General features: G+C 42.6%; 1 protein-coding gene across 3 annotated transcripts in view; it reads right to left on the bottom strand.

Annotated features, from left to right (window-relative positions):
• Positions 1 to 5,450: 5,450 nt before the first annotated feature.
• Positions 5,451 to 22,625, bottom strand: part of caps2 (calcyphosine 2) — a 60,410-nt gene continuing 43,235 nt past the window's right edge. For 2 of the 3 annotated variants that reach the window (XM_063058363.1, XM_063058365.1), the window contains exons 14-18: positions 22,354 to 22,421; positions 18,643 to 18,797; positions 15,535 to 15,654; positions 13,948 to 14,044; positions 5,453 to 7,652 (exon numbers count right to left, since the gene is read on the bottom strand). In XM_063058363.1, coding sequence (XP_062914433.1) covers positions 7,477 to 7,652; positions 13,948 to 14,044; positions 15,535 to 15,654; positions 18,643 to 18,797; positions 22,354 to 22,421 — 616 coding nt within the window. In that variant the 3' untranslated portion in view covers positions 5,453 to 7,476. Of the gene's footprint in view, positions 7,653 to 13,947; positions 14,045 to 15,534; positions 15,655 to 18,642; positions 18,798 to 22,353; positions 22,422 to 22,625 lie in introns of all 3 variants that reach the window. The other variant, XM_063058366.1, reaches the window with a different exon arrangement.

Raw genomic sequence — 22,625 nt, 5'->3', positions numbered from 1 at the left:
AAGAGGTATACAAAATGAGGGGAGGAGATGGGGTAAATACAGTACTGTGCAAAAGTCTTAGGCACATGTAAAAGAATTCTGTAAAGCAAAGATGCTTTCAAGAATAATGACATGAAAAGTTACTAAATATCAAAAAAATTACTATAATGATCAGTAAACAGTAAAAACTAAATCAAATAAATATTTACAAACGAGAAAATCTGCAGATGCTGAAAGTCCAAGCCACACACACAAAATGCTGGAGGAACTCAGCAGGCCAGGCAGGATCTATGGAAAAGAGTGAATAGTCAGCATTTCAGGCCGAGATGAAGGGTCTCGCCCAAAATGTCAGCTGTTTAATCTTTTCCACAGAAGCTGCCTAGCCTGCTGAGTTCCTCCAGCGTTTTGTGTGTGTGGCTCAAATCAATATCTGGTGTGACCATCCTTTGCCTTTAAAGCTGCATCAGTTCTCTTAGGTACACTGTTGTGCAGTTTTATAAGAAAATCGTCTGGTAGGTAGGTTCTCCTGCAGACTTCGGCTATCTCACTTGCTTCTGTCTCTCCAGGTAATCCCAGACAGCTTTAACGATGTTGCGATCAAGGTTCTGTGGAGGCCATATGATCTTAAACCATATAAAAAGGTCTACAATGCCTAAGACTTCCGCACAGTACTGTCCAAGCAAGCTTTTTCTACTGAGGTTGGGTGGGACTAGAACTAGAGGTCATAGGTTAAGGGTGAAAGGTGAAAGATTTAAAGGGAAGATGAGCAGGAATCTCTTCACTCAGAGGGTGGTGCAAGTGTAAAACAAGCTGCCAGTGGAAGTGATGGGTGCGGGTTCGATTGCAAGTTTAAAGAGAGGTTTGGATATGAACGTGGATAGTGGTATGGAGGGTTGTGGTCCAGATGTAGGTTGATGGGACTAAGCAGAACAACTGTTTGGTATGGATTAGATGGGCTGAAGGGCCAGTTTCTATGGTGTAGTGCTCTATGACTATGTAGGGAGTAAAAATTTATATGTGCATCTAAACAATGTTTGACAATTAATGTAAATACACTGCCTTTCATTTCAATAATTGACTATAATTTCATGCAGCAATAATGTCAAAAACAATTCCACACTGGGGGAGAAGGAAATGTTACCATCTTCCTGGGAAAGGAAAACTTGGAATGGGTACAGCACAATATTATGTTGGAACAATCCAGATCATCACACTCCACTGGTCTCACCTCATGGACCTGCAATCTCTGGCCTTTCAGACACTTCTCCACTTCCTTAATGTACTCCATTTTTAATCCCATTACAACCACCACTGCCCAGTCGCTGCACTGCATTTTAGATCCTTACCACTCACTGTATAAATAATCTGACTCCTTTGCGTGTCATTTTCTGTCCCTTGGTTCTCAACCCTCGCCCCTCCCCCCAGACAACGGGACAGTTCCTTTCATTTTCCTCCATCTGACTGCTTCATGATTTTAAATAACCGTGGGGCGGCAAAGTAGAACAACACTTTACAGTGCCAATGATCAGCAATCTGAGTTCAATTCCCACCTCTGTCTCTAAGGATTTTGTATGTTCTCCAGTGACGACTTGGGAGCTCTAGCTTCCCACATTCCAAAAAATAATATGAATGCTTGCTTGCAAGAAAATAAATCTCAAGGTAGTGCAAAGCAAATCTAAAACACCCAAGCACTAATCCCTCCTATCTACACCATGTCCATATCCCTCCCATCTTCCTCACATTCATGTGCCTATCTAAATGTCTCTTAAAAGCCTCTAATGTATTTGCCTCTACTGCCGTACGAGGCAGCGCATTCCAGGCCTCCACCACTCTCTTGAGTAAAAAACTTACTCCTCACATCATCCTTGAACCTACACCCTCTCACCTTCAATGCATGCCCTCTGGTATTAGGCGTTGCTGCTCTGGGAAGAAGATACTCACTGTCTACCCTATCGATGCCTCTCATAATCTGATAAACCTCTATCAGATCTTCCTTCAGCCTCCACCACTTCAGAGAAAACAACCCAAGTTTATCCAGCCTTTCATGATAGCACATGCTCTCTAAACCAGGCAGCACCCTGGTAAACCTCTTCTGCACCCTCTCCAAAGCCTCAACACCCTTCCTATAGTGGGGCGACCAGAACTGTGTGCAATACTGCAGATGTGGCCCAGCCAGAACTTTATAAGGTTGCAACACAACCTCTTGACTTTTGAACTCAATGCCTCGACTAATAAAAGCAAGCATTCAATAAGCCTTCTTAATCAACCTATTTAGCCACTTTCAAGGAGCTATAAACTTGGATCCTAAGATTTCTGCTCAGCAACAAATGTCCTTATTTGCCTGACTAAGGAGCGACACCTCACATTTATCTGAGTTAAACTCCATCTGCATTTTCTTTGCCCATGTCTGCAAATGATTTATATTGCATTTCATTCTTTGCCAGTCTTCTACACTATCCACAACTCCACCAATCTTGGTATCATCTGCAAACTTCCTAACCCACCATGTACATTTTCATCCAGATCATTTATATACATCACAAACAGCAGAGGTCCCAGCACAGGTCCCTGTGAGACACCACTAATTCCAGACCTCCAGCTCAAATAAGTTCCTTCAACCACTACCTATTCACAAGTCAGTTCTGAATCCAGACAGCCAATTCACCACAGACCCCATGCATCTTAATGTTCTGGATTGGCCTCCCATGAAGGACTTTGTCAAACACCCTACTAAAATCCATGTAGACAACATCCACTACTCTACCTTCATCAATCTCTCTTGTCATCTTGTCAAAAAAATCAAGATGCTTATTCACGACCTGCCCTGCACAAAGCCATGCTGGCTCTCCCTAATTAGGCTTTGGGTTTCCAAATGCTCATTTCTTCTTTCCCATAGAACATAGAATAGTACAGCACAGTACAGGCCCTTCGGCCCACAATGTTGTGCCGACTGTCAAACCCTGCCTCCCATATAAGCCCCCACCTTAGATTCCTCCATATACCTGCCTAGTAGTCTCTTAAACTTCACTAGTGTATCTGCCTCCACCACTGACTCAGGCAGTGCATTCCATGCACCAACCACTCTCTGAGTAAAAAACCTTCCTCTAATATCCCCCTTGAACTTCCCACCCCTTACCTTAAAGCCATGTCCTCTTGTATTGAGCAGTGGTGCCCTGGGGAAGAGGCACTGGCTATCCACTCTATCAATTCCTCTTATTATCTTGTACACCTCTATCATGTCTCCTCTCATCCTCCTTCTCTCCAAAGAGTAAAGCCCTAGCTCCCTTAATCTCTGATCATAATGCATACTTTCTAAACCAGGCAGCATCCTGGTAAATCTCCTCTGTACCCTTTCCAATGCTTCCACATCCTTCCTATAGTGAGGTGACCAGAACAGGACACAATACTCCAAGTGTGGCCTAACCAGAGTTTTATAGAGCTGCATCATTACATAGCAACTCTTAAACTCTATCCCTTGACTTATGAAAGCTAACACCCCATAAGCTTTCTTAACTACCCTATCCACCTGTGAGGCAACTTTCAGGGATCTGTGGATATGTACCCCGAGATCCCTCTGCTCCTCCACACTACCAAGTATCCTGCCATTTACTTTGTACTCTGCCTTGGAGTTTGTCCTTCCAAAGTGTACCACCTCACACTTCTCCGGGTTGAACTCCATCTGCCACTTCTCAGCCCACTTCTGCATCCTATCAATGTCTCTCTGCAATCTTTGACAATCCTCTACACTATCTACAACACCACCAACCTTTGTGTCGTCTGCAAACTTGCCAACCCACCCTTCTACCCCCACATCCAGGTCGTTAATAAAAATCACAAAAAGTAGAGGTCCCAGAACAGATCCTTGTGGGACACCACTAGTCACAATCCTCCAATCTGAATGTACTCCCTCCACCACCACCCTCTGCCTTCTGCAGGCAAGCCAATTCTGAAGCCACCTGGCCAAACTTCCCTGGATCCCATGCCTTCTAACTTTCTGAATAAGCCTACCGTGTGGAACCTTATCAAATGCCTTACTAAAATCCATATAGATCACATCCACTGCACTACCCTCATCTATATGCCTGGTCACCTCCTCAAAGAACTCTATCAGGCTTGTTAGACACGATCTGCCCTTCACAAAGCCATGCTGACTGTCCCTGATCAGACCATGATTCTCTAAATGCCCAGAGATCCTATCTCTAAGAATCTTTTCCAACAGCTTTCCCACCACAGACGTAAGGCTCACTGGTCTATAGTTACCCGGACTATCCCTACTACCTTTTTTGAACAAAGGAACAACATTCGCCTCCCTCCAATCCTCCGGTGCCATTCCCGTGGACAACGAGGACATAAAGATCCTAGCCAGAGGTTCAGCAATCTCTTCTCTCGCCTCGTGGAGCAGCCTGGGGAATATTCCGTCAGGCCCCGGGGACTTACCCATCCTAATGTATTTTAACAACTCCAACATCTCTGCCTTAATATCAACATGCTCCAGAACATCAACCTCACTCATATTGTCCTCACCAGCATCAAGTTCCCTCTCATTGGTGAATACCGAACAGAAGTATTCATTGAGGACCTCGCTCACTTCCACAGCCTCCAGGCACATCTTCCCACCTTTATCTCTAATCGGTCCTACCTTCACTCCTGTCATCCTTTTTTTCTTCACATAATTGAAGAATGCCTTGGGGTTTTCCTTTACCCTACTCGCCAAGGCCTTCTCATGCCCCCTTCTTGCTCTTCTCAGCCCCTTCTTAAGCTCCTTTCTTGCTTCCCTATATTCCTCAATAGACCCATCTGATCCTTGCTTCCTAAACCTCATGTATGCTGCCTTCTTCCTCCTGACTAGATTTTCCACCTCACTTGTCACCCATGGTTCCTTCACCCTACCATTCTTTATCTTCCTCACCGGGACAAATTTATCCCTAACATCCCGCAAGAGATCTCTAAACATCAACCACATGTCCATAGTACATTTCCCTGCAAAAACATCATCCCAATTCACACCCGCAAGTTCTAGCCTTATAGCCTCATAATTTACCTTTCCCCAATTAAAAATTTTCCTGTCCTCTTTGATTCTATCCTTTTATAAAGGCCAGGGAGCGGTGGTCACTGTCCCCCAGATGCTCACCCACTGAGAGATCTGTGACCTGACCCGGTTCATTACCTAGTACTAGATCTAGTATGGCATTCCCCCTGGACGGCCTGTCCACATACTGTGACAGGAATCCATCCTGGACACACTTAACAAATTCTGCCCCATCTAAACCCTTGGAACTAATCAGGTGCTAATCAATATTAGGGAAGTTAAAGTCACCCATGATAACAACCCTGTTATTTTTGCACCTTTCCAAAATCTGCCTCCCAATCTGCTCCTCTGTATCTCTGCTGATACCAGGGGGCGTATAGAATACCCCCAGTAGAGTAACTGCTCCCTTCCTGTTCCTGACTTCCACCCATATTGACTCAAAAGAGGATCCTGCTACATTACCCACCCTTTCTGTAGCTGTAATAGTATCCCTGACCAGTAATGCCACCCCTCCTCCCCTTTTTCCTCCCTCTCTATCCCTTTCAAAGCACTGAAATCCAGGAGTCCCTAAGAAAGTTCTCCAGCAATTTCCCTACATCTGACATGAGACTCACCGGTCTATATTTCCCAGGATTTTCCCTTGTTCCTTTCTTAAATAGAGGTACAACATTAGTCACATGCCAGTCCTCCAGGACTCCACCTATGCCTAGAGGGGACCTGAAGATACTAGTCAAGGCCCCAGCAATCTCATTATGGTTAATAACATAACAACATTATGGTCAGGGTTAGTAAATTGTGGGAGTACTCTGCCCCCAGCACATCCTTGGACTGTGTTGGTCGTTAATGAAAAAATGCATTTGAAAGTACGCTTCCATATTTCGATTATTTATAAGCCTTTATAACTCATTCAAATTCCCTCGCATGTCCATCCCAAAGGCATTGCAAGAAATTCTGTCCTTCATTCACACAACAGGTTACATAGAAATTAGTGTATTTAACTTAACGGTAACAATGTTTGTGAAATCATAACTTATCCCGTGTATACTTCATGTTGTAGAGCTTGTGACATAGAGCTGTAGTATGCAATATTATATATACACCACCACTACACAATTAAATAGAAGACAAGTTGAAAGAATACAGCTAGTGGGCATCAATAAAATACTGAATTCAGAAAGAAACTCCCTTCCCAGAGTGGTGAGAATGACTGTGGTGTCAAGGTTGGATAAAGAGGAGGAGAAGATGTGAAACAAAGAATATAATGTGGAGAGAGGTGGGGAGGTTTGTCTGCATTGACCAGGATTAACATATTCAATTTCCAGAATCTTAAATACTTTAAATTTATGGTATAAGGACTTCTAAGAAGTAATTTACTTGCTTTCCTGACATAGCTGTGAAAGCCAAGCCATTGGGTATATTTAAAGCAAAGGTTGATAGGCTATCAATTAGTAAGGGCATACTCAATGGGCTGAATAGTCTTATAAGTGCTTGGAACAATAAATACTGAAACGCTGAAAATCAGCTGGTGAACGAGTAAAACTTCAGACGATAGAAGTGGGGCGGGAAAATGCAATATTACTGGTGCTCATTTGATAAGCAAAAGTACAAGAAGGTTCATCTGAATTCTATATATACAAATTAATCAATGGACATAAAATCTGAAGGACTTTCTTCCTGGTAGAAGTTCCTATCCCATTTAGCGCCATAAAATATTTAATGACCCTCAAATATTTTGAGTTTGAGGGAGTTTAGAAGAACAAGGTGGGATCTCATTGAAACCTATCGAATATTGAAAGGTCTAGATAGAGTGGACATGTTCCCTATATTTAGGGAGACTAGGTTCAGAAGACACAGTCTCAGAATAGAGGGATTCCATTTAGGACAGAGATGAAGAGGCATTTCTTTAGCTGAACCGTGGAGAATCTGGGGAAATCACTGCCACAGACAACTGTGGAGGCCAAGGCATTGGGTATATTTAAAGTGGGGGTTGATAGATTCTTAAACAACAGGAATTCTGCAGATGCTGGAAATTCAAGCAACACACATCAAAGTTGCTGGTGAACGCAGCAGGCCAAGCAGCATCTCTAGGAAGAGGTACAGTCGACGTTTCAGGCCGAGACCCTTCGTCAGGATTCTAAATTAGTTAAGTGTCAAAAGTTATGGGGAGAAGGCAGGAGAATGGGGTTGAAAGGAATAATAAATCGGCCATGGCAGAGCAGATTTGATAGCCTAATTCTGCTCCTATGTGTTATGGTCTTATGGTCTAAAAATATCACCTTAAAAAATTAAATATCTTTAAGAATTAGTAGAACTAAACTCTGCCCGACTGAGAAGCTGGAACATTCTGCATTGATACTACAGGGTTCTGTGTTGCATTTAGCTTTCACCCATTAATTAATGGCACATCGATTTGGAACGTGCATAGACATAAAGATCCTTCTGACTTTGCCCAGTTTGTTCTCCAAATCTCAGACTCCCCAGCAGTTTCCCAAGATGTTGGCAAAATCTTCGTCGTTCACAATTCCAAGGCTGAGACCCTCGTAATAGGATTCAAATTCACAGTAGGTCACTTCATTCGGGCTGGCGCAGTACTCCTGCAGGGTGTCCAGGAATGCTGAGCGGACCTGCAGCTCTGAAGATTCCCCTGTAGCAGAACAGTAAGGAGAACAACATCAGTCCAGCAAGTTGTCACAGACTGAGGTTACAGGTGGAAATCTCTGAGTGAAAATTAAATAAAAACAGCAGGCACTAGAAATCCAATAAAACCAGAAACTGCTGTTAATATTCAGCAAGTCTTGCTGAAGAAAAACAAGAGCAGATATTTCAAAATTCAAAGTAAATTTACAATCAAATTACATATACGTGAGCTGTCTGCAGGATGTTGCCATTGGTCGTGTTGGTCTGCAGTTTTGGAATCGTTTTGGAGGGTTCAGCAGTTTGTGTTTCGTGTTTCTGGTTTCTGGTTTCTGGTTTCTCTCTTTTTGCTGTTTGTGCAAGTTGATCTGTGGCCTGTGGTTAATGAATGTCACAGTGCTAAACTGAACTGAATGGATTAAACTGAACACTCCAAGATGCTTTTATATTTAGATGTTACTCGCTGGCTTTTTGCCATTTGCACTATTTGTTCATTTTTTTGCGTGTTGGTGTTGGGTGTCTTCTTTGGACGGGTTCCATGCTGTTTCTTTGTTTCATGGCTGCCTGCGGGTGGATGAATCTCAGGGTTGTGTACTGCATACACAATTTAATAATAAATGTATTTTGAATCTTTGTCACCAAATATTACTTGAGATTTATTTTCCTGTAAGTGTTCATAGTAAAACAAAGAAATACAACCAAATCACTGGAAAACTACACACAAAGACACGTGTGCAACTAACATGAGAAAGAAGACAATCAGTACAAATACAAAAAAATAAATAAATAATACTGAGAACATGAGTTGTAGAGTCCTTGAAAGGGAGTCCATAGGTTGTGTTCAGTGATCAGTTCAACATTGTGGTGAGTGAAGTTATCCACGCCGGTTCAGGAACCCGGTGGTTGAAGACATAACTCTTCTTGACCATCGTGGTGTGGGACCCAAGGCTCCTGGACCTTCTTCCCGAAAGTAGCAGCAAGAAGAGCACATGGTCTGGATGGTGATGGATGTTGCTTTCTTGTGACAGTGCTCCTTATAGATGTGCTCAGTGGTGGGGAGGACTTTACTCACTAAAGTACTAGAAACATGAACCAGAATGGAATCACTCTTACTTTACTTCAGAGGCATGGGCAACACATTCCAAAGATATACGGGTTAGTAAGCTGTGGGCTTCCCATATTGACATCAGAAACGTGGTGACACTTGCAGTCTGCCCCCAGCACATTCTTGTACTGTATTGCTCGCTGACACAAACAATGCATTACTCTGCATGTTTCAATATCTCAATTTACATGTGACAAATAAAGTTAATCTTCAATCTTTAAAATCTTTCACAGAAGTGGATATTTTGAAGATGTCTGCAGTGAAGACCGTAGAGGAGGGTACAATTACATTTAAAAGGCATTTTGGCAGGTTCATGGATGGGAAAGGTTAGAGGAATCTTGACAAAACGCTGGAAAATAGGACTAGCTCAGGTAGGCAAGTTGGTTGCCATGGACGAGTTGGGCTGAATGGCCCGTTTCTGTGCTGCATAACTCTGTGATTTTAACAGCAGGCAACACTAAACTCTGAGTGAGATGATGCTTTACATACTGCCCAGCTGTGCCTTTGCTCTGTTTTATTGACTTCAACAGTGCCAGATGTGCAGGAGGGTGTACAAACCGTGGGTGAGCTACGGCAGATTCAACCCCTACAGGTATCCACTGATACTGAGCTGTCACCTATCCTTTCCCTATCCCTCAGCAACGGCACCATGATACGCTCCACAGAGAAATGAAAAGTTCCTCTGGCACCCCGTCATCCAGGTCCCAATAACAACATGTCGACAACAATTGTAAAACAGCACAAGATCTAGTGGGATGAGCTGTCTTGCAGGAATTACTCTCCAGAAACTGTATTTCATACCAGAATCAGAATCAGCTTCCGTCCTTGGACTCACTTTACACTGCACACTGTCGGAGCAGTGCTGCCAGGATAATCAAGGACACGACCCACCCAGCCAACACACTTTTCGTCCCTCTTCCATCCAGGAGAAGGCTCAGGAGTTTGAAGACTCGTACGGCCAGATTTGGGAACAGCTTCTTTCCAACTGTGATAAGACTGCTGAACGGATCCTGACCCAGATCTGGGCCATACCCTCCAAATATCCAGACCTGCCTCCAGGTTTGTGGCACTACCTTACTTTCCATTTTTCTATTTTTATTTATAATTTATAATTTGAATTTTTAATATTTACTATCAATTTGTAATCCAGGGAGCGGGAAGCGCAGAATCAAATATCGCTGTGATGATTGTACGTTCTAGTATCAATTGTTTGGTGACAATAAAGTATAAAGTATAAAGTTTTATTTTCTCCAACATACAGTATGTCATGAAATTTGTTTTGCAGCAGCAGTACAGTGTAATACATAAAAATATAGTGGATTCTAGTTAATTGGGCTATTGGTTAATCAGCCTCTTCTTTGGGACAACTCTTAAAGAATGAAAACTAACTGAGAAAATTGCCAGAACTTCCATTGTTTATTTGGGAAACTATGCTCTTTAATTGGGGCAGGAGACTGTTGCTGAACAGGTTCTAACTAGCGTCAGTCACACACATTTGTGTGGCTGCTAGAGGCTACACTGTGCTTCAAGTGAACAGTTTTTAAATAGCATCGGTTGCATGTGTTTTTGATCAAAAAGCAGTGGTTTTTGTCACTGATAGTTGGTGAGAAATAAGCAGCAAGACAATTCCAAACCATTTTGCTCACTGCGGTTTCAATTATTCAGGGCAGGAGATGCCAGAAACACCCAGGAATAAAAATAAAACCATTTCACTACTTCAACAAGTTATGCACTATGAAGAATTTGAAGGTATCTTGAATGGTACATCCTGTACCTCCTCTCGGATGGTAGCTATGAGAAGAAGGTATGTCCTGGGTGGTGAGGGTCCTTAATGATAGATGCCACCTTCTTGACCTATTGCCTTTTGAAGATGTCCTCAAAGGTGGGGTGGCTAGTGCCCATGATAGAGCTGGCTGAGATTACAACCCTCTGCAGCTTTCTCCAATCCAGTGCAGAGGTCCCTGCATACAAGGTACTGATGCAACTAGGTAGAATGCTCTCCACAGTACTCCTAGAAATTTGCTATAGAATCTTCGCTGACGTACTAAATCTCCTCAAACTCCTAATGAAATATAGCCACTGGCTTGCCATCTTCATAATTGCATCAATGTATTAGGTCCAAAATAGATCTTCTGAGATAGATACCTAGGAACTTGAAATTGGTCACTCTTTCCAGTGCTGATGTCTCAATGAGGATGGTGTGTGTTCCTTCAACTTTCCCTTCCTAAAGTCCACAATCAATCCCTTGGTCTTACTGACATTGAGTGCAAGGTTGTTGTTACATCACCACTCAACCAGCTGATCTTCCTCACTCCTGTACGCCACCTCATCACCATCTGAAATTCTGCCAGCAATAGTTGTGTCATTAGCAAATTTGTAGACTGTGTTTGCGCTGTGCTCGCCAGACAATCATGGATGTAGAGACAATAGAGCAGTGGCTGAGCATGCATCCTTGAGCTGCATCAGTGTTGATTGTCATTGAGCAGAAGGTGTTATTTCTGTACCCAGTGAGGGAGGGAAGGATCCAGTTGCAGAGGGAGGTACAGGAGTCCATGTTTTGAAGCTTATTGATTAGTACCAAAGGTATGACTGTGTTGAATGCTGAGCTGTAATCTATTAACAGCAGCCTAATGTATGTAATGCTGTTGTCCAGGTGATCCAAGGCCGAGTGGAGAACCAGTGAGACTGCAAATGCTGTAGCCCTGTTGTGGCGATAGGTGAACTGCAGCATGTCCAGGTCCTTGCTTAGGCAGGAGTTGATTCTGGCCATGACCAACCTTTCAAAGCACTTCATCACAGTAGATGTACCAATGTCTCCATGACCACCAAGATCTCCAATTGTTGATTACCCCCACCACCCCTCAAATCAGAATCCTGTAACATCTGTAACCTGTCAGCCAACCTCTCACCTCATCCCTCTACCCGCTGATTGATCCTACATTCCTATCAATCTCCCTGACCCGCTTTAATTCCTTTGCACTCTGTGAAGAGAAGTTTTCAAACATAGAAGGCTAGGATCTGCACACAGTTAAGGGTGGGATGATAGCTTAGTGGTTAGCTTAACTCTATTACAGTGCCAAAGACCCGATCTCAATTCCTGCCACTGTCTGTAAGGAGTATGTACACTCTTCCTATGACCACATGATTTTAAATCTTCAGCTTTGAATCATAGATTCAGACATTGCAGGGTACCATTTGATGAGGAAGTCGCACTGTGATGCTGTTAAAGATAGCAAAGCATTAGCAAAGAGTAATCAGTTCACATGAAATGTTCCATGCAACACAACAAAACTCACTCACTTCGCTACAGTTACATGGTATTTTGTGATACTGTACCTGACCCAAAATTAACAAAAACTCTCAGGGAAGGATTTTGAAGATGGCGTACATGGGCTGACAAGAGTTCCATAGCCAGTAAAGTCGCTGCCTCACAGCCCCAGTCTCCCAGGTTCAATCCTGACCTCTGTCGCTGTCTGTGTGGAGTCTCCTCATTCTCTTTGTGAATCTGATGCTTTCCACTGAGCCATTCCATACATCTGTTCCACACATTCCAAGGATGTGTGGGTTGGTAGGTTAACTGGCTGCCGTAAATTCACATCCAACCCCTTCCCCAAATGGGAGTTAATTACTGGGAGTATGAGAAAACTCAGACATGATTAGTGAAGGCCTATGTAAATGAGCATTGATGGTCAGTGCCAGTCACTGGCCTAAAGAGCTCATTGCAGTGCTGGATCACTCTGTGGTCACTATTATTGAGCTTTAGGAACAGCTTTTGCCTCTCTACCATCAGATTTCTAAACAGTCCATGAACATAGCTTCACTATTTTGCCTTATTTTTACACTACTTATTTTTAATATATTCAGAATTTCTTATTGGAACTTATAGTAATTCTGCTGCCCCAAAACAATAAATTTCACAGCACTTAGTGATCGAAAACCTGATTGGGAGCGGAACACATATGTCCCACAGAAGTCGTTCTCAAAAGCAAGGGTAGGCAACTGTGGCTGACAAAGCCATGAAAGGGCACATAAGGTAGCAAAAGCGGTTAGGAAGTTAGATGATTGGGAAACTTTAAAATCCAACAGAAGGCAACTAAAAAAGCTATAAGAAGGGAAAAGATTAAATATGAGGGCAAACAAGCCAGTAATATAAAGCAGAATACTAAAGGTTTTTCCAGTTATATAAAGAGTAAAAGGGGGGTGAGAGTTGATATTGAACCACTGGAGAATGATGCTGGTGAGGTTGTAATGAGAGACAAAAAAATAGCAGATGAACTTAACAGATACTTTGCATCATTCTCACTGTGGAAGACACTAGTCAGGCCACACTTGAAGTACTGTATTGTCAACAGTTTTGGGCCCCATATCTCAGAAAGGATGTGATGCCATTGGAAAGAATCGAGAGGAAGCTCATGAGGATGATTCCAGTAATGAAGGGGTTAACATATGAGAAACATTTGGTAGCTTTGGGCCTATACTCACTGGAATTTAGAAGAATGCGGGGAAATCTCATTGAAATCTAATGAATGTTGAAAGGTCTAGAGAGGGTGGATGTGGAGAGGATGTTACCTTATGGTTGGGTATCCAGACCTAGAGGGCACAGCCTCAAATCTGAGGGGCGACCTTTCAGAGCAGAGGTAAGGAGGAATTTTTTTTAACCAGAGAATGGTGAATCTGTGGAATGCTCTGCCACAGACTGTGATGGAGGCCAAGTCCGTGGGTATATTTATGGCAGAAGTTGATAGTTTCCTGATCAGTCAGGGCATCAAAAGATATAACAAGGCGGCAGATGTTTGGGGGTGAATGGGATCCAGGATCAGCCATGATGGAATGGCAGAGCAGACGCAATGGGCTGAATGGCCTAATTCTGCTCCGATGTCTTATGGTCTCATGACTCTTTGCACTATTTATTATTGTAAATTATAGTAATCTTTATGTTTTGCACAATACTGCTGCCACAAAACAAATTTCATGATCTTTGTCAGTAATGATAAACCTGATCCTGCTATTCCTCTTTTGCACTATGTATCTGTTTGTTTATTTATTGCAACTTATAGCAACTTTTTTATGTCTTGCACTGTACTGCTACCACAAAGCAATAAATTTCATGACATATGTTAGTTATAATAAACCTGACTTTGACTGAGTCAGCTTCTCCAAGTGGCAGTGAATGATGATTGTGAGCAGACTTCATCATTACCTGATAAAACTTTGGGGTGTTTCTTTGGGTTATAGAACTTGCTAATATCATTCACAGAGATGCTGCCAGTCTTATTAGGATCAAGCTTCATGTAAGCCTGTGAAGAGAAACAGTGATATAACTGAAGTAACAGAGAAGATGCAGTCACACATTAATGAGTCCCCTCATGTCACTTTCACAGTTTGTATAAGAACAATATCAACGCAAGTACCTCATATACACAAGAGATTCTGCAGAAGATAGAAATCTTGAGCAACACAGGCAAAATTCTGGAGGAACTCAGCAGGTCAGACAGCATCTGTGGAGGGGAATAATCAGTCGACGCTCTGTGACAAAACCCTTCATCAATACCATGGAGAGCACTGTGACTGGTTGCATCACTGCCTTTATGGAGGCTCTGATGCACAGGATTGGATAAAGGTGCAGGGGTTGTAGATTCGGCCAACTGCCTCGCGGGTACTAGCCTCCCCAGCACTGAGCACATCTTCAGAAGGTGATGTCTCAAGAAAGCAGCATCCATCTTTAAGAAACCTCACCATTCAGCACATGCCCTCTTCTCATTACTACCATCAGGAAGAAGGTACAGAAGATGAAGACATTTTAGGAACAGCTTCCTCCCATCAGATTTCTGAATAAACCACGAACCCTTGAACACTACTCACCTTTTGCTCTCTTTTTGAACTACTTATTTATTTTTCATATTTCTTTTTGTAACTTACAGTAATTTTTAATGTATTGTTGCAAAACAACAAATTTTATGACATTATTATTCAGTGATAATAAATCTGAATCTGATTCTTTTTATTCCCCTCCATAGATGCTGCCTGACCTGAGTTCATCCATCAGTTTGTTTGTTATGCTTAGGTATCTCAGATGTCTAGCATAGAGTACAACCTAACCAGGAATAGCAATGAAGCTCCTCACTACTAGGTAACCTGCTAGTTTTGAAGAGACAATACAGATTAAGCACCACTTTAGTCTTAGAGCCAAGTAATAATTTGAATCTTTCCCAGTTCTGAAGAAGGTTCACATGCCTGAATCATTAGCTGTTCCTCTTTCCACAGACGCTGCTTGACCTGCTGAGTGTTTCCAGTACAAGCAAACGCAGCAAGATTGTAGTTCAGGTCAAATTGGATAGCTATATGGACAGGAAAGGAATGGAGGGTTATGGGCTGAGTGCAGGTCAGTAGGACTAGGTGAGAGTAAGAGTTCGGCACAGACTAGAAGGGCCGAGATGGCCTGTTTCCGTGCTGTAATTGTTATATGGTTGTTGTATATTATATGGGTTACAGAAATTCATCCTTCAGAATTGACAAATCACTGCCAAAACATCCGAGATATGGAATAAAAATTCACTTTCACAGAACTGCAGTGTCAATTTTTTTAACTCACATTTCTTGACACATGTACAGATGTTGTGGCTTTGCATCACAGATAATTGTAACTCAGGATTTTATAGGAACACAACCCCACCTCTGTAGTACAGGGGTCACCTGTAACTTCTGTTACGATTTCAGATTTCCAGTATTTTTTAAATTTTCACTTCTAAAGTACTAGAAACATGAACCAGAATGGAATCACTCTTACTTTTCTTACAAATGCCTTTCGAAACTCATTCATTTCTCCAATGGTGGCTTGGATAAACAGGTTATAATCTACTTTACCCTCACAGTCCTGGTCCAGTAAAAGCCAAATAGACTCAAAATCCTAAAAAAAGAAACATCAAATTTAGTGGCTATTTAAAAATTTAATTTGAACATCTTTTTCAAGCTGCAGTGAAGTAATAAGTTTAATGTTCTTCAGTGACTGTCAAAAGATAATTTATTTTCAAAATTCGAAGTAACTTAATATCGAAGTATGTATATCTCACCATATACTACCCTGAGATTCATTTTATTTATTTTTTATTTAGAGATACAACAAGGTATTAGGCCCTTCCAGTCCAATGAGCCTATGCCACCCAATTGCATCATATAGCCAATTGCTGTACTAACTTGTAGCCATGTGGTCATGGACAAAACGTACAAACCCCTAACAGACAGCTGCGGAATTGAACATGCGTTGCCCTCGATGTCATTGTGTTACGCTACCATGCTGCCCATTTTCTGCAGACATTTGGAGGAGAAAAGAAATACAAGAGAATTTTATGAAAAACTTTGTTTAACTGATTAGCAACCAATCTATATTTGAGAAATTTTTAACATTTGTTTCAAAATAAGAAAGAAATAGCAGGTGTAGTGTGTTACATGGAAAGCACCCTCTCCGGATGCATCGCAGTTGGCATGGCAACTGCTCTGCCCAAGACCGTCAGAAACTGCAGACAGTTGTGAACTCAGCCCAGTTCATTGTGCAAACCATGGATTCTGTCTAAACTTGCCCCCCCCACCCCATCCTCTAGATTTTATATCTCAGTTGCACAAAGGTGTAATTTCCTGTGTGTAATTGACCTAAAACCCCACACATCTTTAGCTTCCTCCCTATTGCAACCATACTTGTGATCCAGTCACCTCTTTCACATCCCCTTCCCGGTGGTGCTGCCATTTTCTCAGACTATCAATTCTACCTCTCTCAGTTATCCCGTTATTGCCACTTTAGCACACCTTCTTGCACTAATTTAACGTAACTTAGAGATACAGCACAGTAACGGGTCCTGCAGACCCAACAAGTTCGTGCCACCCAGTTACACCCATGTGACCAACTAACCTACTAACCCATACATCTTCGGGATGATGGAGAAAAGGAAAACGGAATCGTCCAGAGGAAACCCACACAGTCGTGGGGAGAACATAAAAACTCTTTACAGAGAGCAGTCGAATTGAACCCAGGTCATTGGACCTGTAACTACTATCTTTGCATCATTCCACTGCCTCGTACTCACTGATCCATCCAATTGTGTTCTTTATGACCATGCACACTGTTTACCCCGTGAGCAAGGAATTTCATTGCACCCTGGTGGGTTTGAAAGTAAATTAATCTAATATACCTCAGGCAACCTTTTAATCTCCTTGGATTTTACACCTATCTGCATATCTTTTGAAGATCTACCATTAGCCCCTTGACTCACACCATATCCCTCGCCCAGTGCCACTGGCTTCCAGTCTATGTCCTGGGACCAGCACATACTGTAAGTGCCAATACAAAGAAAGCACGACAGCGCCTCTACTTTCTTAAAAGCTTGTACGGATTTGGCATGTCATCTAAAAGTTTGACAAACTTCTACAGTTGCACAGTGGAGGGTATCGCTGACTGGTTACATCATGGCTTGGTATGGAAACACCAGTCCTAGAACAGAGAACCCTACAAAAAGTGGTGGTTCACAGGAAACGCCCTCCCACCATTGAACACATCTACAAGGAGCGCTGCCACAAGAAAATAGCATCCATCATCAAGACCCCCACCATCCAGATCATGCTCTCTTCTTGCTGCTGCCACTGGGCAAGAAGTACAGAAGCCTTAGGTCCCACACCAGCTCGGACACCATGGCTTCTATGGGGTCAACCAAAGGTGTTATTGCCTTTTTTAAATATATTTTTTACGATCCCAAGCCCCTACTGGACATTAAGTATATAAGGTACTGCAACAGCAAGCGAACATCTTGACCCCTTTTCTTGTGAAGGAGAATGAGGGGGGATCTCATAGAAACATTCCAAATGTTAAAAGGCCTGAACAGATTAGATATGGCAAAGTTATCTCCCATATGTGTATGTTATTTCCCCAGTCATTGGGTGCGTTTAAGGCAGAGATAGATAGGTTCTTGATTAGCCAGGGCATCAAAGGGTATGGGGAGAAGGCAGGTGAGTGGGGATGACTGGAACAATTGGATTGAATGATTAAATGGTGGTGCAGACTCAATGGGCCGAATGGCCTACTTCTGGTCTTAAGACCCTGTTGGACATTGTTAATGTGGAATGATGCAAGTCCGATTCACTGATTTTTTGGCGAGCAGCTGGGAAGCTGTGTGGCCTCGGTCAGAGCAATGACTAGGCCTCAATCATAGTGTCACCTGTTTGCAGCCACCCAGGGGAGGGTGTTGGTGTTGGTGTGCTCCACAGCAGTGCCAGAGACAGTGTGCTGCTGCATACATGTTGGAGTCAGTGTTTGCTTGGCAAAAGACAAGATATATTTGAATGGAGAACGTGCAACATGCATGGACTCAAGGATTTGAACTATATATTTTGTGTGACTATATTTTACTGCTCTCTTATATATGCCACTTTTGCCACGTGCTGTGTATGACTGTTGGTATTGTATTTTGCACCTTGGCCCTGGAGTAATGCTGTTTCGTTTGACTGTAATTATGGTTTCTCATGCAAGGCTGATTGACAATTAAAGTTGAACTTTGACCACACTTTGATTCAAATTTATGACGTGTACATTGAAACATACAGTGAAATGCATCATTTGTGTTAACAACCAACGCACCCAAGGATGTGCTGGGGGCAGCCCACAAGTGTTGCCACACATTCCAGTGCCAATATTGCGTGCCGACAATGGTCAGCAGAACATAGAATATAACAAATAATAAAACACCAACAGCAAAACAAATCACGTTCCTCTCTCCCAATCACCCACACACATCTTTGGTCATCATAGATAAAGCCTAATACCAGATTTTGTTAGTTTGCATTCCTGTAAAGCGTTGTTTTACCCACCTTAAAGCATTCTATAAAAATGTGCATTGCTATTGGTGCTGACCTCATTAGGAAGTTCTAAATGGAATTCCTTCAGAGCCTGTTTCAGTTCTGCTTTGGCCATATCTCCACTCCCACTGGAATCCCGTTGCCGAAGGTACTTTCCCAGTCCAGTCATAGTGCGGACTCCTCTGTTCTTCAGCTTTTCTTTTAACAGCCCTTTATAAGAAAGAGGAGAAAAGATATAGCTGACTTGCTAATTACACTCAGTAGCCACTTTATTAGGTACCCCTGTACACCTGCTCATTAATGTAAATATCTAGTCAGCCAATCATGTGGCAGCAACTCAATGCATAAAAGTATGCAGACAAGGTCAAGAGGTTCAATTAAATGGGGAAGAAATGTGATCATCAGAATGGGGAAGAAATGTGACCCAAGTACCTTTGGTTGTGTGGTTGCAGATGTGGTGGTTTGAATATCTCAGAAACTGCTGATCTCCTTGCAGCTTTCATGCACAATAATCCCTAGAGCTTGCAGAATCTTGAGAGTCTAGAGAGTGGTGTGAGAAACAAAGAGCATCCGGAGAGCGGCAGTTCTGTGAGCGAGAATGCCTTGAGAGAGGTCAGAGGAGAATGGCCAGACTACTTCAAGCTGACGGGAAGCCAGCAGTAACTCAAATAACTACGTGTCACAACTGTGGTGTGCAGAAGAGCATTTCTGAATGTTCAACATGTTAAAACTTGAAATGGATGGGCTACAGCAACAGAAGATCACACCGGGTTCCAAATGTATCTAATAAAGTGGCCATTGAGTGTAAATCAAAATTAACATGGGCTACAAAAGACCATGAACATAGGTACTCTCAGTGGCCACTTCATTACCTACAGGAGGTACCTAATAAAGTGGTTACTGAGTGTATATGCAGACTTTTCTGTCTTATTCAAGATGAACAATTTTAATTGAAGTCTTTGAACTGCAGACTAGAGAAATCCACAAGGAGCTCTGGTTCAAACAAGCCAGTGCAGCTGCTTCACTGCTTCTTCTCTGAACTACTGTGTCTGTAGTTGTGTAAAGCAATGGCGTACAGAATGTGAGTGAAATAAAAATGTAATATAATGTCAACAATAGTGCTTCACTATATAACGGGCAAGACAAAAATGTTAGGGAGATGTACCCACAATAATGTACCCAGAGGATCAGTAATATACCAGAAAGGTCTGATGAACAAAATAACTGTATGGGCAGCACAGTGACACAGTTAGTAAAGCACAACAACTTGAGTCTCAACGTGGACAAGACCGAAGGGCTGACTGTGGGCTTTAGGAAGGTGCAGGCTGACCACTCCTCACTGCACAGAAACGGCTCCACCATGAAGAGGGTCAGGGGCACCATGTTTCTGGGTTCTGGGAATGCACATAACGGTTGATCTCACCTGGTCTCTTGGTCCCTCAACACCACCCCTTTGGTCAGGAAAGAACAGCAGCGTCCCCACTTCCTGAGGAGATTCAGGCCACCCTTCCCTCCCCATTTCTAACCAATTTTTACCGGAAGCACCACTGAGAGTGTCCTGACCAGCTGCATCCCTGTGTGATACAGGAATTGCAAGGCATGTAACCTCAAGTCCCTACAAAGAATGAAGTCTGCTGAGAGGATCCTCAAAGTCCCTCTTCCACCCGTCAGAGATATTTATCAGGAGCGCTGCATACACAGGGTACTTAGCATTGTCAACGATCCCTCCCATCCGTCCAACAATCCCTTTGACCACCCCCCCCCCCCACCATCAGGCAGGAGGTATTGTAGCTTTAGGACAAGGACTGTAAGGAAGGGAAACAGCTTCTTCCTCCAGGCTGTGAGACTACCGAACTCCCGGCCACCACCCAGGTCTCATCACACATGAAGTGCCAGTAGCAAGATATTGTTTACTTTTTAACTTGTCATTAATGCACCTTATTATTTATTATTTTATTTGTAGTTGTGTGTGAGTTAAATGTACTGTGCTGTGCATCTTGGTCTATAGGAATGTTGTTTTGTTTGGCAATAGATATAGTAAAATGACAATGAACTTGAACTTCAACTAGAGTTATTCCTCACAGCTCTAGTGACCTGAGTTCAATCCTAACCTCGTGCAGCTGTGTGCAGTTTGCATTTCCCCCTGTGACCATATGCTTTCCCCAATTTCCTCCCATATCGCAAAGATATGTGGGTAGATAGGTTAATTTCCCCTTGTAAATATCCCCTAATATTCAGGGGAGTGGTAGAAACCTGGGTGAATTCAAAGGTTCATTTATTATCAAAGTATGTATCCATAGGGATTCATCTTCTCCAGACAGCCACAAAACAAAGAGAGAACATGGAAGTTATTCAGAGGGAAACATCAAACTTGTGGGGAGAATTAGTTACAGCAGAAACCTATTGAATATTGAAAAGCCAAGATAGAGTGGAGATGGAGAGGATATTTCCACTAGTGGAGGAGTCTAGGACACAGCCTCACAGTACAAGAATGTCTGTTTAGAACAGAGATGAGGAGGAATTTCTTTAGCCAGAGGGTGGTGAATCTGTGGAATTCATTGCCAGAAATGACTGTGGAGGCTGAGGCACTGGGTATATTGGATGTGTGCCTTCAAGCTCCTGTGCCTCCTCCCTGATGGCAGTAGGGAGGGGGTACAGGAGACTGAAAGCACACACTCAACAATTCAGGAATATCTTCTTCCTCTCTACCATCGATTTCTGATAGACATTGAACCCATGAACACTACCTCAATACTTCTTCTTTTCTCTTTTTGCACTAATTATTTAACTTTTATATATATACATTTACTGTAATTTAGATTTTTATTGTTATGTATTGCACTGTACTGCTGCTGCATAACAACAAATTTTACAACATATGCTAGTGATATTAAACCTGATTCTGATTCCATATTTAAATTGGAAGTTGATAGGTCCTTGATTAGTAAGTGCATCAGAAGTTATGGGGAGAAGGCAAGAGAATGGGGTTGTGAGGGAAAATACATTAACCATGATTGAATGGTGGAATAGACTCAATGGGCCAAAAGGACTAAATCTGTTCCTATATCTTATGGTCTTTTATGTTTGTAAAACAATGGCATATACAATGTGAGTGAAATAAAGATGCAATATAGTGTCAGCAACAGTGCCTCAGAAATACAACCAGCACCTCAAAAATGATAAGGGGATGTACCAACACCTGAGAGGAGCAGCAATATTCCAAAAGGTTTGATGGACACAACAATGGGCTACACACATCAAAGTTGCTGGTGAACGCAGCAGGCCAGGTAGCATCTCTAGGAAGAGGTACAGTCGATGTTTCAGGCCGAGACTCTTTGTCAGGACTAACTGAAGGAAGAGCTAGTAAGAGATTTGAAAGTGGGAAGGGGAGGGGGAGATCCAAAATGGACAGATGATTGGCAAAAGGGATACGAGAGATCGTGGGACAGGAGGCCCAGGGAGAAGGAAAAGGGGGAGGGGGGGGAAACTCAGAGGATGGGCAAGGGGTATAGTCAGAGGGACAAAAACTGGGTTGGTAGGTTAATTCCCCAGGTGTTGGAGAGTGGTAGAAACTTGATAAGAAAGTGGGGAGATGAATATTAGTGGTGGACTGCGATGGCTCTGCAGGCAGAATGGCCTTCTACCTAATAAGGAAACATAGCCACATATTATACATCAATGAAGCTAACAAAGAGATGAATTACTCTTTCCAGCTTGGTTTGAACACACATCAGTTATTATGTGCTTTTACAACATGAAACGTCACCTTGTGCAGCCAAAAGGATATTTCTGTCTTCAATCTCTTGCTTACTTAAGGATGGATTCCCACTGGTTCTGTAAGAAATTATGCGAATGGGAAAAGTTGCATATAAAATCAGAAAAGAAAAACAATTTGCATTGAATCTGTGGTTGGAGATGGGTCCTTGTATGCTTGCTGCTGAATTAAAGCACAAATCTAAAGACGTTCAGGTTAGGGTTAGTGAGTTGTGGGTGTGCTATCCTGGCACCAGAAGCATAGTGACACTAGAGACCTGCCTC

Source organism: Mobula hypostoma, chromosome 9 (assembly GCF_963921235.1).
Source record: "Mobula hypostoma chromosome 9, sMobHyp1.1, whole genome shotgun sequence".
NCBI lineage: Eukaryota > Metazoa > Chordata > Chondrichthyes > Myliobatiformes > Myliobatidae > Mobula > Mobula hypostoma.
The sequence above is the reverse complement of the archived record's forward strand: the minus strand, read 5'-3'. Positions and strand labels throughout refer to the sequence as shown.